At 36.9% G+C, this 18,015-nt stretch overlaps 1 protein-coding gene across 2 annotated transcripts in view; it reads left to right on the top strand.

Annotated features, from left to right (window-relative positions):
* TWSG1 (twisted gastrulation BMP signaling modulator 1) overlaps nt 1–18,015 on the top strand; it is a 152,076-nt gene that overhangs the window by 32,105 nt on the left and 101,956 nt on the right. For both annotated transcript variants that reach the window (XM_069099652.1, XM_069099651.1), the window contains exon 2: nt 303–402. In XM_069099652.1, coding sequence (XP_068955753.1) covers nt 303–402 — 100 coding nt within the window. The remainder of the gene's footprint in view (nt 1–302; nt 403–18,015) is intronic.

Genomic DNA, 18,015 nt, shown 5'->3' with positions numbered 1-18,015 from the left:
TATAACATGGGGGAAAAAAATCTTCTTAAGATTCTTTAGTCCAGATGCAAATATTTTAATCTCCTCAAGTGAATTTGATGTCGAGAAAAGAGATTTTTTTTAGACTAACTAAATTTAAACTTAGCATTGGAAATACTTACATTTCTCTGTATACCTAATGAAATTAAATAACACTCTATTTCCTCTTTCAAAGAATATCAAGAAAGATTTATTTAGGACAGTTAATAGATGACTGTTCAAGATATAGTAATTTATGTATTAAACATTCAAAAAAAATCTAACTTTTGTGTTCTATTTACCAGGAGCTTTGTCAGTGTCGACCTGGTGAAGGAAATTGTTCATGTTGTAAGGAATGTATGCTTTGTCTGGGCACTCTTTGGGATGAATGCTGTGATTGTGTTGGTAAGTTGATATTTTATTGTCTTATTAATATTGTCTATATCACAATATTTTGGCTTAGAAGACAATTACAAGGTTATTTAGTTCATATTCCTTGCTTTATAGGTAAAACTAAAAGGCTTCCTGGGTTGAGAGTCTGCAATCTCACTCAATAAATCTTTTCCAGTATTAAGTAATACATAAAAGTTATTCCATAAAAACTAACTCTAAACTATCATGCTGCATTTTTTTTTACTTTATTTGTGGTATAAATAGATATTTAACAGATGGACTTTGAAAGATGTAATTGTTTAAATTATCAAGCATTTATTTTTAATCCTCACTTCCCTTTAAAAAACAAAACAAAACAAAACAAAAGACCTTCTCCAACAGATAAGCATGGTCAAGTGAAACAAACACAAGGGAAAAAACAAGATTTGTTACTTGTTTTCAGGAGGGAGAGGTAGAAGGGACAGGTTAGTGATAGATTGCCAAAAAGACAAACAAAAGGAAGAAAAGGTGTTGAGTGTTAGTGGCATAGTGGTTATAGAGAGAGGGCCTTGTAGCCAGGGAAAACAAAGAATATGCTGATTGGTCCTCCTTGATCCTATATATTTTGGGGCATATAAGGCAAGGAATAGTCAGCTTTGGAGAAGGTGGCAAGAAATGAATTACCTTCAGGTGAAAGCCAGGTTTCTAGGACTGTGAAAGGAAAAAATCTAGGGTGACCATTTGTTAACATCAAGTCGGTATTCAAGAGTAGAAGGAAAGAGTAAGCAGAAGGGGCATAGAGACTAGAGAAGTAGGGTTGAGTTGAATGACAATAAAAATGAATATTAGGAGAAAAAGGCTTTCCATAGGTAGACTATAATTCTTAATTACAAAAGTTAGATAAGTAGGAGGGAAAAATTGGTCAGCCATAGGGAAGAAAAGAGTATGGAGAAGTATGGAAAAGAAGATTTTTCTCATCTCCCAGGTGGAGTTCCATAGTGTATGTGTGGGGAGGGAGGGAAGGAAGGCAGGAAGTAATTTAAACTCTCTAGGGTATTGTTGTCTCATCTGTAAACTGAGGGGCTTACACTAGAGTGACTTGAGAAAGACTAAATTTCCATAACAAAATATTATCAACCTAAACTTAGTATCTTCCCCAGAGCTTGGCACATTGCTCTGCACATAATAAATAATTAATATATTGCATGGTTGGTGGAGTTGTGAACTGATCCAGCCATTCTGGAGAGTAATTTGAAACTATGCTCAAAGAGCTGTAAAACTGTATACCCTTTGATCCAATAATACCACTGCTAGGTCTGTTTCCCAAAGACATCCAGAAAAGGGGAAAAGGACCTATTTGTACAAAAATATTTATAGTAACTATTTTTGTGGTAGCTAAGAATTGGAAATCAAAGGGATGCCTATCAATTAGGAAATGGCTAAAGAAGCTGTTGTATTATTGTAATGGAATATTATTGTGCTATAAGAAATAATAAACAGGATGATTTCAGAAAAACCTGGGAAGACTTACATGAATTGATGCATAGTGAAGTGAACAGAACCAGAAGAACTTTCTATGCAGTGACAGCAATATTGTTCGATGAAGAACTATGAATGACTTAGCTCTTCTCAGCAATACAACAATCCAAGAAGATCCCAAAGGACTAATGATGAAGCATACTATCTGCCTCTATTATTGATGCTCAATCACAAGAGACCTTATCAAGAACATAATTACAGGGGCGGCCAAGTAGCACAGTGAATAAGAGCACCGGCCCCAGTGTCGGGATGACCTGGGGATCGAATCCAGGCTCAGATACTTAGCACCACACCCAAAAATAACTGGCTGTGTAACCTTGAGCAAGTTACTTAACCCCAATTGCTTTAAAAAAAAAAAAACATAATTGCATGGGTGGGTAGGGGGCACAGTGAATAGAGCACTGGCTCTGGAGTCAGGAGGACCTGAGTTCAAATCCGGCTTCAGACGCTTAACACAAAACTAGCTGTATGACCTTGGGCAAGTCACTTAACTCCAATTGCCCTCCAAAAAGCAAAAAACAAAAAACATAATTACAGACACATCTCAGGCAGACTGTGCTGTTTTGATTGTTACTGCTGATGTTGGTGAATTTGAAACTGGTATCTCAAAAATGATTAGTCCCGTGAGCATGTCCTTCTGGCCTACACACTAGATGTGAAACAATTGATTATTGGTGTCAACAAAAAGGAACCCCCCCTACAGCCAGAAGAGATATGAGAAAATTTTCAAGGAAGTCAATACAATTATATTAAAAAATTGGCTACCACCCTGACAGTAGCTTTTGTGCCAGTTTCAAGTTGGAATGTTGACAACATTCTGGAACTAAGCTTTAATATGTTCATGGCAATTCTGATGGAACTACACTGCTTGAAGCTTTGGATTGCATCCTGTCACCAACTCATCCAACTGACAAGCCCCCCCAAGATGTGTACAAGATTGGTGGTCTTGGTACTGTAAATGTTGGCCATGTGGAGACTGGTGTTCTAAAACTAGACATTGTGGTCATATTTGCCCTAGTCAGTGTTACAACTGAAATAAAGTCTGTTGAAATGCACCATGAAACTTGGAGTGAGGTTCTGCCTGGGGATAATGTTGGTTTCAGTGTCAGCAAAGTGAATGTCAAAGATGTCCACCATGGTACTGTGTCTGGTAATAGAAAGAAAAACCTCCCCTGGAACCAGCTGACTTCACGGCACAGGTAATTATCCTGAACTGTGCCGGCCAAATCAGTCCTTCCTATGTATCTGCATTGGATTGTCGCACCGCTCACATTTCTTGCAGATTTGCTGGACTGAAGGAGAAAATTTCTGTTCTGGGAAGAAGGTAGAGGATGGCCCTAAATTCCTGGAATCTGGTGATCCTGCCATGGTTGATGTGGTTCCAGGCAAACCCACGTGTACGGGAAGCTTCCCTGATTATCCTCTTTAGGATCATTTTGCTGTTGGTTATATGAATAAGCAGGCCATTGCAGGTAGTGTCATCAAGGCAATTGACAGGAATGCTGCTGGAGCTGGCAGGATCACAAAATCTGCCCAGAAGGTTAAATGAATATTCTGTACACCTGCCACCCCTCTTAATCAGTGGTGGAAGAATGTTCTCTGAAATGTTTTTCTCAATTGACCATTTAAATTTGATAGTAAAAGGCTAGTTAATGATTGCAGTACATCATAAAGCTTCAAAAGGAAAGGAATATATTTGTAGACTGTTTTTTGTGGCAGTTTTAAGTTATTAGTTTTTAAAATCAGTCATTCTAAATGGAAGCAACCCGACCAAAAATTTGTCACAGAATTTTGAGATCATTAAGACAGTTTAATATGGAAGGGGAGAAAAAGATCAACCTAGATTCCAGAAGAGCATTGATGAGGAATTCTGCCCACTTCCTGATAGAGAAGTGATAAACTAATAATGCAGAATGAGAGATACATTTTTAGCCATGGCCAGTGTGGTCATTTGTTTTGCTTTACTATACTTATTTGTCAGAAGGGTGTTTTTTTTTTTGTTTGTTTTAAGGGAATTGGAAAACATTAAAAATAAATGCTTGACAATTGAAACATTTAATTTTAAAAGATTCTGGAAGCCATGTTTTTGGAAAAATCTTGACAAGCTGGGGTATATTGAAAGTAGGAATACCAGGATGGCAAGGAAACTTAAAACCGTAACATCTAAGGATTAGTGGATCAAAGAACTGGGGTCATATGGCTTAGAGAATTGAACACTCAAAGAACCCAGAATTTATTTAAATATTGAAGAGATGACTTGTGTAATGAAGATTAGGTTTGTTTCACACAATAAATATTTTAAAAATGTGGAAATATAGTATTCATTTCCTTGCCTTGTTAAACAAAGCTTAATCAGTCATTCATCTGGCTCTTGATGATTTGAGGTCATTACTAGCATCGGTTACAATACATTACTATACAATACAGTATAATATAGCACTATTTAAGTCTACAAAGTGATTAATTATATATTTGTAGCAAAGGATCACAGACTTCTATGATTTCTTAGTATTTGTGTCTACTATTTATGGTTGTTGCTTTTTTTTTTCTGGCTCCTCCCTTACTGTCAGGCTATCAGTAGACACTTTGAGTTGGTGTCCGTGTATTTGCCTCCTACAAGATGCTTTTACCCCCATTGTGCTTCTCAACATCTTTCAGTGTGTTTCTACTGCTCTCAGATAAGTAGGATTGTCACAATAAATCATTTAAACATTCTGTCTCAGTTTTCTTATCTGTAAAATGGGGCTAGTAATTACACCTCCTTCCCAGAGTTGCTGTCAAGATAAAATGAGATATTTGTTAAGCACATTACAAACCTTTAAGCACCATTTAAATGCTAGGTCATTTTTAAAAATATATTTGTTTTATTTTTAATTTATGAAATAAAACAAGCATTTCCACAACATAGTATAATGAAAAAAGATGATTGCAGTAAGAAGAACTAAATTTAATCACAAAACATGGGTTCAAGTAGCTGTACCACGGCTAACCTGAAATCAGGAAGATTTATCTGATGCTTACTAGCTGTGTGACCTTGAGCAAGTCACTTCACTCTTTTTGCCTCAGGTTCTTCATCTGTAAAATGAGCTGGATAAGGAAATGGCAAACCACTCCAGTATCTTTGTCAAGAAAACTCCCAAGTTTGGTCATGAAGAGTTGGGTACAACTGAAACTACTGAAAAACAACAACGAGACAAAATACCAAAATTTTTGGGATGCAGCCTAAGTAGTACTTAGGGGAAATTTTATATTCTTATGCATTTTGATTAATAAAAGAGCAAAAGCAGATTAATGAAATAGGCATGCAATAATTTTTTAAACCCTAGAAAATGAACAAACTAAAAACCCCAATTAAACCCCAAAATAGAAATCCCAGTGATAAAAGGAGAGATTTACAAAATTAAAAGCAAAATATGCATTGAATTAATAAATAAAACTGGGAGCTAGGTTTTAAATAGATAAATAAACTATTATAAATAGTTATAAATAATCAAGTTCACTTGATTAAAAAATATTTAACCGGGGCGGCCAGGTAGCACAGCGAGTAAGAGCACCGGCTCCAGTGTCGGGATGACCTGGGGATCGAATCCTGGCTCAGACAATTAGCACCCACCCAGCAACACCTGGCCGTGTAACCTTGAGCAAGTTACTTAACCCCAATTGCTTTTAAAAAATATACATATATATAACCAATATAAAAAATGAAAAAGGTACATTCATACATTCAGTGACTGAATAAAAGAATAAATAAATAATAAAAATAAAAGAATGAAAGAAGTTATTAGGAATTTGTTTGCCCAGTTTTAAGATTTTAAGTCTTCTGTAAACATAAGATCTAATTGAATTCAATGAATATTTATGAAAAAATAAAACACTCGGATCAATAGAACTGAATAACACAATCTTAGAATAAGAAATTGAGTAAGCCACAATAAACTCCCAAATTAAAAAAAAAGGACCACATGGATATGTAAACAATTTCTATGAAATATTTTAAAAAACAATTCTAATATATATTTTTTCTTTAAATAGAGTACATACAAGATTTCTTCTATCAGAGTGTCAGAATAGGAAAACTATACGGCAGTATCCATAGTGAATATTGGAGGAAAATTTGTAAACAAAATATTAGCAAGAAGAACACAGCAGCATATCATATAGATTATATTCTATCAATAGGCTGGATTTATACCAGAAATGCAGGACTGGTTCAATATAAGGAAAATTTTAAAAAGAAAAAATAGACAAAATTAATAACAAGAACAACAAAAATTGTATGACCATATCAATAAATACAGAAAAGGCTTTTGATAAGGTTAACTTAGAAACCATTGCAATAGAGGCAGCTAGGTGGCACAGTGAATAGAGAACCGGCACTAGAGTCAGGAGTTCCTGAGTTCAAATCCAGTCTCAGACACTTAACACTTAACTATCCATGTGAGCTTGGGCAAGTCACTTAACCCCAATTGCCCTGCCCTCCCCCCTCCAAAAAGCAAAAAAAAAAAAAAAGCATTGCAATAAATGGGTCTTTCCATCTTGTGAAAAATAATATCTATCTAAAATCAAGAGCCAGCATTATTTGTAAATGATGGTTAAACTAGAGATCTTTCCATTAAGACCAAATATAAAGCAAGTATATAAATTATCACCCTTACTATTCTATAAAGGGCTAGAAAGTCTATTGCAATAAGACAAGAAACTGACATTGAAGGAATAAGCTTTGAAAAGAGGAAATAAAATGATAACTTATTGCAAATGACATGATAATTTACTTATAGAACCCTAGAGAATTAACCAAAGACTAAAGTATTCAACAACTTCAGCAGAGCTGCAGAACATAAAATAAACTCACATAAATCCTGTATATTACCAATAGAATCCCACAAGAAGAGATAAAAAGAGAAATTATATTTGAAATAACTGTAATCAATATGAAATTGTTGGGAATCTACCTACTAAGACACACAGGGACCATATGAAACCAATTATAGAACATTCTTTCCACAAATAAAGACATATCTAAATAAGAGGAACAATATTAATTCCTCAACAGTAGGCCAAGCCAATATAACAAAGATGTCAATGCTACATAAATTAATTCATTTATACAATTCCATACCAAACTACCAAAGAATTTCTTTATAGAATTAGAAAAAATAGTAACAATTCATCTGGAAAAAAAAAAAGATTAAGAATATCAAAGGATTAAAAGGGGAAAAAGTGGGAAGGAAGTAGGCCTACTTTTTTTACCAGATCTCAAGCTATGCTGCAAAGTAATGATCTGGATAAGAAATAGAAAGGTTGGGAGTAAGAATCAAGATGGTGGAGTAGAAGCAGGACCTCCGCCCGGTTCCAGCTTGTACCTTCCTCAATCCACATAAAAAGGGGACTCTGAACAAACTTTGGGGCTGAAGAACCCACAAAATGACACAGAGAAGCTAACCTCCCACTGAGGACAGCCCGGCAGGCCAGCAGGAATCAGCCAGCGCAGCACTCTGGGAGCTGAGCCCAGGCCCGCAAGAGCCAGAGGTTTTAGCCCCAGGGCAGGCCTGACCAGCCACCGACCAGAAGGACTCCAGATCAGCAGCAGCTGTGGCCATTTCCAGATTTATCAACACAAAGACGCTAAGGACAAAGTGAGAGGTCAGTGCAGTGTGGACTTTAGGACCGGTAGTCGAGAGTGTGTCAGCTTTTGCCCCTAGAGCGAGAAGCCACTGAGATGCCCTGCACAGCCAGTGCCATGTGGCTGCTTCAGCTCCTGACCTGCAGACTGCAGGGGGACCAAGCAACCAGTCTGAGGGGTAATTGCTCTTGTTTTAACCTGCTTGGATCTGGATTGCAGTCTAGGGTGGAGGTCCTGGGGTGTGTGACCAGCTTGCCAGAGCATGTGGAGGCCTCAGAGAGGACACCCATCTAATACCTCCAACACCTGAGAAAAGCCCAGCGTTTGGGACAGAAGCTCCCCTGTCTGGTGGCAGAGTCCTACTGTGGCAAAAAGCCCAGGCGTCGAGTGACTGAGGGGAGACATGACCAGACAAAGGAAGCAAAACAAACAGAAGATTCCAACATTAGACTCCTATTTGGGGGACAAAAAGGAGCAAAGCATGGAACAGGAGGAAGACAGTGAAGTCAGAACTCCTGCACCAAAAGCTTCAAAGGAAAATACACTCTGGTTACAGGCCATCGAGGACCTTAAGAAGCAGATAAGAGAAGTGGAGGAAAAAATTGGGAAGAGAAATGAGAATAATGCAAGAAAATTACAAAATGAGAGTCAACAGCCTGACTGAGGAAAATAACACCTTAAAAACAGACTAACTCAATTGGCAAAAGAGGCTCAAAAAGGCAATGAGGAGAGGAATGCCTTGAAAAGTCGAATTTGCCGGATGGAAAAAGAATCTCAAAAGCTCAGTGAGTTGAATCTTTCCCTCGGATTTAGATTGGAGCAAAGGGAAGCTAGTGACTTTAAGAGAAATCAAGATGATGTTAAACAGATCCAAACAAATGAAAGAATAGAAGGTAATGTGAAATATCTCATGGGAAAAAACACTGACCTGGAAAATAGATCCAGTAGAGATAATTTAAAAATTATTGACCTACCTGAGAGCCATGATAAGGGAAAGAACCTAAAAATCATCTTCCAAGAAATCCTCCAGGAAAATTGCCCTCATGTTCTAGAACCAGAAGGCAAAATAGAGGTTGAAAGAATCCACCGATCACCTCCTGAAAAAGATCCCAAAAAGAAAACTCCTAGGAATATTATAGCCAGGTTCCAGAATTCCCAGATCAAGGAGAGAATATTACGAGCAGCCAGGAAGAAACAATTTGAATATTGTTGAAACACAAGCAGGATAACACAGGATCTGGCAGCTTCTACACCGGCACCTGGAGTTAGGAGTACTTGAGTTCAAATCCGGCCTCAGATGCTTAACATTTACTAACTGTGTGACTTTGGACAAGTAACTTAACCCCAACTGCCCCCTCCAAAAAGCAAAAAAAGGACAATAACTAATCAGGTATAGACCAACATCTCACACCTTATACCAAGACAAGCTCCAAATAGGCACCTGACTTATTCATAAAGGGCAACATCATAAACTAGAGGAACAAGTAGGAAATTAGCAATCAGATCTATGGATAGGGAAAGAGTTCATCACTAAAGAATAGGTAGAAAGATTCACAAAAAGTATAAGGAAAATGATTCTGATTACATAAAATTAAAGTTCTTACACATATAACCCAGTGAAGCTGAAAGGAAAAGAAAAGCAAGAAAATGGAGAAGATGGGAGGAATCTTTGTGGCAAGTTTCTCTGATAAAAGTCTCTTTCTAAGATATATGAGAAACTCAGTCAAATGTTTAAGAATAAGAGCCACTTGGGGCGGCCAGGTGGCGCAGTAAGAGCTCCGGCCCCAGAGTCGGGAGACCTGGGATCAGTTACTTCTCACACACACACACACACACACACACACACACACACACACACACACTCGCCGTCACACCTTGAAAAAGTTCCTTTACCCCAAATGCTAAAAAAAAAAAAATAAGAGCCATTCTCCCATTGATTAATGGTTGAAGGATATGAGTAGCAAACTTTCGGAACAAATACAAGCTATTAATAGATATAAGAAAAAAATTGCTCTAGATCACTAATAATTAAGAGAAATGCAAATTAAACAAACAACTCTGAGGTAACATCTCTTACCTACCAGATTGGAAAACATGACCAAAAAAAAGAAAAATTATAAATACTGGAGGAGCTTTAGGAAGACAAGTACAGTAATACGTTGTAGGTGGAAATATGGATTGGACTGGTTATTCTCTAAAGCACTTTGGAACTATGTCCAAAAAATTATTAAATTATACATACCTTTTAACCTAGTGATACCACTACTAGGTTTATACCACCAACAAAATCAAAAGAAAAAGACTTGTGTGTACAAAACTGTTTTTCTTTTTTCAGAGGAAATTAGGGTTAAGTGACTTGCCCAAGGTCACACAGCTAGTAGGTATTAAGTGTCTAAGGCCGCATTTGAACTTAGGTCCTCCTGACTCCAGGGCCAGTGCTCTATTCACTGCGCAACCTAGCTGCCCCGACAAAACGAATTTTTTAAATTTGAAACATTTTTTCTTTTTTTTTTTTTCAAATCAAATGCTTTATTAACTTCTAGTTTACATCATCCATTTCCGCCGGACTTTGAGTTACAAATTTTCTCCCCGTTTTTCCCCTACCCACCACCCCAAAATAGCAATCCCACTGGATATCCCCTACTCCAATCTGCTCTCTCCCATATTTTTCCCATATCCCCTTCAACTTTCCAGTAGGGCATATGGATCTCTGTGCCCCAGTGCCTGTGTATCTTTATTTCCCAGTTACATGCAAAATAATATTAATAATAGTGTATATATATACATATATTTTTTAAACATTTGATTTTAAAACTTTGAATTCCAGATTCATTCTCTTCCTTCTTTGTCACCCACTCTTATTGGGAAGATAAGCAGTTCAGTATAGGTTGTACATGTGTAGCTATGCAAAACATTTCCATAGTAGATATATTGCAAAAGACTGACTATATTTCCCTCCCTCCTATCCCATCTCCAACTTGTTCTGTTCTCTACTTTGATCCTGTCCCTTTTCAAAAGTGGGTGCTTCCAACTTCCCTCCCCACCCCAGCCTGTCTTCCCATCATCCTCCCTCTCATCCCCTTCCCCCTGCTCTCCTGTAGGGTGAGATACCCTATTTAGTGTGTATGTCATTCCCTCCCTAAGCCAAATTCAATGAGAATAAGTTTGACCCATTCCCTTTTGCCTTCCTGTTCTTCCCCTCCATTGTAACCATTTTCCCTTGCTTCTTCTGTATAAGATAGTTTACCCCATTCTGTCTCTCGCCATTTCCTCTCATATTCTTCTCTCACCTCTTAATTTCACCTTTTAAGTATCATCCCTTCCTATTCAATTGGTCCTGTGCCCTCTATCTTTGTATACCTGTACACATATATACACACATTCACATATGTATTCATACACACATATGCTCTCCTATATAGACATATATATATATATATATATATATATCTTTCTATTCCCTTCAACTGTTTTCATACTGAGAAAAGTTTTATCAGTTACAATTATCATTTTTCCATGTAGAAATGTAAATAGTTCAACTTTGATAAGTTCCTTATGATTTCTTTTCCCTGTTTTACCTTCTCATGCTTCTCTGAATGACAAATTTTCCATTCAGTTCTGATTTTTTCATCAGGAATGCTTGAAAGTCCTCTATTCCATTGAATGACCATGTTTTCCCCTGAAACATGATGCTCAGTTTTGCTGGGTAGGTGATTCTTGGTTTTAATCTCAGCTCCTTTGTGACTTCCGGAATATCATACTCCAAGCCCTTCGATCTCTCAGTGTAGAAGCTGCCACATCCTGTGTTATCCTGATTGTGTTTCCACAATATTCAAATTGTTTCTTCCTGGCTGCTTGTAATATTTTCTTCTTGATCTGGGAATTCCGGAACCTGGCTATAATATTCTTAGGAGTTTTCTTTTTGGGATCTTTTTCAGGAGGTGATCGGTGGATTCTTTCAACCTCCGTTTTGCATTCTGGTTCTAAAACATCAGAGCAGTTTTTCTTGAGAATTTCTTGAAGGACGATTTCTCGGTTCTTTTTTTGATCATGGCTTTCAGGTAGTCCAATAATTTTTAAATTATCTCTCCTGGATCTATTTTCCAGGTCAGTGGTTTTCCCAATGAGATATTTCACATTGCCTTCTAATTTTTCTTTTGTTTGGATCTGTTTAAAAGTATCTTGATTTCTGATATAGTCACTAGCTTCCATTTGCTCCAATCTAATTCTGAAGGAATGATTCTCTTCAGTCAGCTTTTGAGATTCTTTTTCCCATCTGGAAAATTTGGCTTTTTAAGGCATTCTTCTCCTCATTGCCTTTTTGAGCCTCTTTTGCCATCTGAGTTAGTCTATTTTTTAAGGTGTTATTTTCTTCAGTCAGATTGTTGACTCTCATTTCATAATTTTCTTGCATGATTCTCATTTCCCTTCCCAATTTTTCCTCCACTTCTCTTATTTGGTTTTCAAAATCCTTCTTAAGGTCCTCTATGGCCTGTAACCAGCTCGTATTTTTCTTGGAAGCTTTTGGTGCAGGAGTTCTGACATCACTGTCTTCCTCCTGTTCCATGCTTTGATCCTTTTTGTCCCCAAAATAGGAATGTAAAGTTGGGTTGCTCTGTTTGTTTTGCTTTGTTTGCCTGCTCACATTGCCACTTAATTGCTTGACTTTGGGCCTTTTGCCACAGTAGAACTCTGCCACCAGATAAGGGAGCTTTGTCCCAAACTCTGGTGTTTTCTCAGCTGCCGAAGGTATTCATTGGGTCCCCTCTCTGAAGCCTTCACATGCTCTGGCAAACTGGTCTCACATCCCAGGACCTCCACCCTAGACTGAAACCAGATCCAATCAGGTTAAAGCAAGAGCAATTACCCCTCAGACTGGTTGCTTGATCCCCCTACAGTCTGCAAGCCAGAAGCTGAAGCTGCCAAGTGGCTGGGGCTGCAAGGCCATGGTGCCTCCGTCACTTCTCACCATGGGGGCAAAAGCCAACCGCACTCCCAACTACTGGATCCCAAAGTCCACACTGCACTGACCTCTCACTGTGTCCTTAGCATCTATGTGTCGATAATTCTGGAAATCACCACAGCTGCTGGTGATCTGAAGTCCCTCCAGCCAGTGGCTAGTTAGGCCCGCTCTGGGGCTAAAACCTTGGGCTCCTCCGGGGCCGTGGTCGGCTCCCAGAGCGCTGTGCTGGACGCTTGCTGCCAGCTTGCGGGGCTGTCCTCAGTGGGAGGTTAACTTCTCTGTGTCATTTTGTGGGTTCTGTATCGCCAATGTTTCTTCACAGTCACTCTTTATATGGATTGGGGGAGGTGGAAGCTGGAGCCCTGTGGAAGTCCTGTTTCTACTCTGCCATCTTGACCCACAAAACTATTTTTAATAACTCTTTTTGTAGTGGAAGTGAATTGTAAACTGATGGTTTGCCCATCAATTAAGGATGGCTGAACAAGTTGTTATATGTGAATGTGTTAGAATATTATTGTGCCCCAGGAAATGATTAAGGATATGTTTTCAGAGAAACCTGGGAAGACTGTTGTAGATTGATGCAAAGTGAAGGGAGCAGAACCTGGACAACCATTTATAAAATCAGTAACAATATTGTAAAGATAAAATATGTTTAAAGTTAGGAATTTTAATCAGCAGAACGAGTAATCACAATTCCAGAGGACTCATGATGCTACTCACCTCCTGATTGAGGTGGTTGGTGGACTCAAGAGTAGAGATTGTACTTTTTTTTTTAACGTGGGCCAATGTGAGAATTGATTTTGCTTAGCAATACATGTTCATAACAGGAATTTTGTTTCTCTGGGGATGAGGGCATATGGAAAGGGGAAAAAGGTAGATCTTCAACAATAATAAAATGAAATTTAGTTTTTCAAAGACTCGCTCCAAAAAAGAATTGAAGCGCTCTAGAAATCTGTGTCTTTGTATGTGTTTGAGTTGAGCAATAATTACCAGGATATAAAGTCACTATATTCATTCTTTCATGTTGATGTATAATATTTGGAAGTACTCTTTCATTTTTCAGAGGCTGATTTCTTGAAGTTTTTTTAAATTATCTTATATTTTGTAGTTATCTTTCTTTAAGAAAATGTGTGTGTATTGTGATTTTATTTAGTTCAGGTTTCCTTCACAGTGCCCCTGCTATAAAAGTTGCAGTTGATTGAATACATGTGTCAGATTTGGTATGCCAATATTTAATTCTTTATGGGATTTTTTCTTTCTGTTTTGCTTAAGACATATGGTCAATAAAAATGTTTGCAGTTGTGAGTTTGATGTGCATTTAAGGATACAGAATATTCAAATCATATGTGCTTATTTGGAGCCCTTTTAAAAATGTTTATGCTTTGATTTAGAAGACTGATAAGCAATAAGATGAGCTATACTACTAGGACAAAGAGTAATTAGTTTTTTGTATTATGGAAATAAAACCTTGGCTTCCTTTAGGATTTATATTTTCATCAAGAACAGCTGCTAAAAATCCATTGTGCTATGGAATCATCAAAATCCAGTTGCCATATTAATAATATAAAATATTACATAATTTTTGCCAGTTACTTTTCTTTCAAACTAAGCTGTGTTTATTGAATTTTATGCTATTAAAAGAAAAAAACTGGAATAGAATAATTGTCCCCCAACTCTAAAGTAATGTTTTCTTGAACAAAATATTTATCTACAGTGTTAAGCCTATTTTAAAAAGAAAAATAAAAAAACAGGAAAATCCTGCCATTTAAAAAAATTCTCCTGCACTCCATTTATCATTTGTTTGATTTTGTAATGCCTTCTTATATTCAAAAATTGCTACTATATAACTAAAAAATTATTTATTGCTTTTATAGTTTTTTAATACTTTACAAAACTCCTAGAGGTAATCACTGATTAGTTATCACAGAAATAGATTACGAATCATGATATAAGCATTTGATTATGATCTGTTTTTGCTACAGTAAACTAAAGACTGGAACCAAGGAAAAGTCTTTCTTTGATTCATTTTATTAAAATTTATTATATATGATATACAATTATTATAATACAATATTATTTATATGTTTAATATTTAGCTTTATTGCCGGCTTTAATTGATGTCATATGTTTCTTTGATATTATAAATTTATAGAATTATAAGATTGGGGAGGGCTTTGAGAGGACTCCCTGTCCACTCTGCTTTGTCTGCCGCTAACTGCTTTTTCAGACCTTTAGAGAAATTCTGCTTTATCATCTACTCCACAGATATTATCATAAACATATTAGTGAAGTGTTTAATATTTATTTTAAAGCATGTCTATATTGTGGTATTTGTTGCATAAATATAGTTGCCGTGTTGCAAGAGTTGCAATGATTCGGTGCAGAATTATATTAGATCAAAATCTCCATAGATAATTTCTATATCTCTCCTAACTGTCACTCTTAAGCTGGATATATGATAATAATTTTAAGAGGTGAGTTATTAGGGACTAAGTATAACACTATCTTATGAAGACTACTAAAAACTAAAAGGAATCCAAATCCATTGTTTTTTTTTTTTGCTTTTTGGAGGGGGGAAGGCAGGGCATTTGGGGTTAAGAGACTTGTCCAATGTCACATGACTAGTAAATGTTAAGTGTCTGTGGCCGTATTTGAACTCAGGTCCTCCTCACTCCAGGGCCGGTGCTCTATTCACTGTTCCACCTAGCTGCCCCCAAACTTATTGTTCTTAATTTCAAACACTCAGTTTTAGGAGAGAGATTATAAAGCCCAAAATTGAAAAATTAAAGTTACTGTAATATGAGTTCTGATTTTATATTAACCCCACTCCTTAGTGGTAGCCACAGAATCTCTAGAGTAGGAGCTGTCTCTTCTCACATATCCAGAGAAGTAGAACTCAGTTTCATTGTTATTATGCTGCTTCTCTGTTGGGATAAGTGCTTCAGTCAGGTATGAGCTGCCTCTGGGGACATAACCCCAACCACATCTGTTTGTCTAGTAGCCTCTTGGAAGACTGTTTTTACAACAGCCTTTGTTTGTAATTAAGAGTAACAGCAGCATCTCTCAGAGAAACCTTTCAATGATTTTTAGTGCATTTCTTTTTAATTTAGGAAAAGGTCTGAATTTTAATTATAGTCCTAAAACCTCAATATGAGTCAACTTGTGACATGGAAGCTAAAGAAGTTAAAGCTATACCTTGGCTGCATTAAGAGATGCAGAGTGTCTGTAACAAGGACTGTAATAAATCTGCTTTACTCTGACCTGAAAGTACTGTATTCAGTTTGAGGCATTCACGTTTTAGGAAAGATAGAAACAGGCTGGATGGAACATGTTCAGAAAACCAAGACTCCTGGGAGCCCTAATTACCCAAAAGACAAAAACTCTGAACATGAGAGGGATTGAGTATCTTGAGATATGTAGCTGTTTGAGCAGCAGTATACATGATGAAGATGATTTCTGGATACAGTTACAGAAAACTAAAGAGTTTTGTCAGTTTCTTTATCAGTCCCTGGAGCTGAATCAGTCATTTCGTACCAAATGGACTCCTTTTTAAAATTTTAGTATAGGAGTAGCTAGGTGGGATAATAGAGCACTGGCCCTGGAATCAGAAGAACCTGAGTTCAAATCCAGCCTTAGACACTTACTAGCTATGTGACCCTGAGCAAGTCACTTAACCCTGATTGCCTCCAAAAAAAGAAAGGACAGTTTTAGGAAATTACTCTATTAATTTTAGCCATTGGCAGATCTCTTAGGCTCTGTATCCTAAGAAACTCCCTAAGATGTTCGTGATGATTTAGGATATCCACTGATAGAATACACTCAGCCTAGGAAATTTCAGATTTCTAATAGTATATTTTGATTTACAAATGAAAAAAATTCGAGTCTATTAAGAAGGGAGAATTGTTGCCTTAGACATTTCGTTGCTACCACAATTTTTTTGGATTCAGAGGCAAAATGTGGAGGTGGAAGTGATATTAATTATGACATTCCATTTGACCAGAGTACAAAATGAGCAGCATATACTTTCAAATATTGCAAAGTACAGATTATCATAATTTTCAGTCTAGGAGTACAGTTTAGACTAGCATACCCTCCTTAAACGTGATAGCAAGATTTCCTAATTCAGATAAGACTTCGGTTTTCAGAAATCTATTAAGATTATAAAAACATGTCATAAGAAAAAGAGGGGTGGCCAGATGGCTCAGCAAGTAAGAGCACAGGCTCCAGTGTCGGGATGACCTGGGGATCAAATCCGGGCTCAGATACTTAGCACCACACCCAAAAATAACTGGGTGTGTAACCTTGAGCAAGTTACTTAACCCCAATTGCTTTAAAAAAAAAAAAGAAAGAAAAAAAAGAAGAAACTGTCCATAGCTGTAGCTCAGAAAATAAACTCCTTTGTTCCTCCCTTTACCTTTTCCTGAAAATTAGTGCCTCTTTCAGTGCATTGTTGATGGAACTATGAATTAGTCCAACCACTTGAAAAAGTAATTTGAAATGATCACTGAGTCTACACAAGTTTATTAAGTGCTTGCTTGCTGTGTACTAGGAATTGTTCTAGTCACTAGGGATACAAATACAACAAATGAAACAATCCCTTCTTACAATGAGCTTACATCCAAAGTGAGGAGATAACATGTACATATAAAAACATATGCATAGCATAAATATTATGTTAATAAATACACATACATAAAAGTTAATATAAGGTAATTTGGGAGGGAAGTTACTAGCAGCTGGGGGATCAGGAAAGGTTTTATTGTAGGTGACGGTACCTGAGTTGCAGTTTAAAGGAGAGGGACTCTTGGAGGCAGAGGTAAGGTGGGATGTAGTCTAGGCTTGTACAAAGACCCAAAGATGGGAGATGGAGGGTCACGTGTGAGGAACAGAGAAGGCTAGTTTGGCTGGATGGCAAAGTATGAAAGGGAGATAACGTCCATTGAGGCTGGAAAGACTTAGTTGGGACAAAGTTTTATTGGGTTTTAAAAGCTAAATGGAGTTTATATTTTATCATAAAGGTAAGAGGAAGTCATTAGATTTGTTAGGGTAGAAGAGACAAAATTACTTTGGCGACAGAATATAAGATGACTGGGAGTAATGAAAAACTTGAGGCAGGGAAACCATTTAGGAGGGTGTTACAATAATCTAGGTAGGCTAGAGATGATATGGTCCTTAACTAAGGTGGTAATTATTTGAGAAACAAGGTCAGAGTCAAGAAATGTGAAGTTAGAAATGATCAAATATGTCAAATGATGGTATTGTCTCTGACAGTAATAGAAAAGTTTGGAAGAATAAGAGTTTACAGGAAAAAATAATGAGTTCAATTAAATATCCAAATAAAGTAGGTTAAATAGATAAACCAAGAATTTCATTAATAAAAATAAAGGCTCCATATACACTAAAATGTTTATAGTTGCATTTGTATGTTTGATAGTAAAGAACTAGAAACAAAGTACAAGCCTATTGATTGAAGACTGACTAAAAATTTGTGGCGCATAAATGTAGTGGAATATTACTGTGC

Source organism: Petaurus breviceps, unplaced genomic scaffold, assembly GCF_028583685.1.
Source record: "Petaurus breviceps papuanus isolate PSGF00001 unplaced genomic scaffold, PetGlider_PUasm1.0 38, whole genome shotgun sequence".
In the NCBI taxonomy this organism is placed as follows: domain Eukaryota; kingdom Metazoa; phylum Chordata; class Mammalia; order Diprotodontia; family Petauridae; genus Petaurus; species Petaurus breviceps.
The sequence above is the reverse complement of the archived record's forward strand: the minus strand, read 5'-3'. Positions and strand labels throughout refer to the sequence as shown.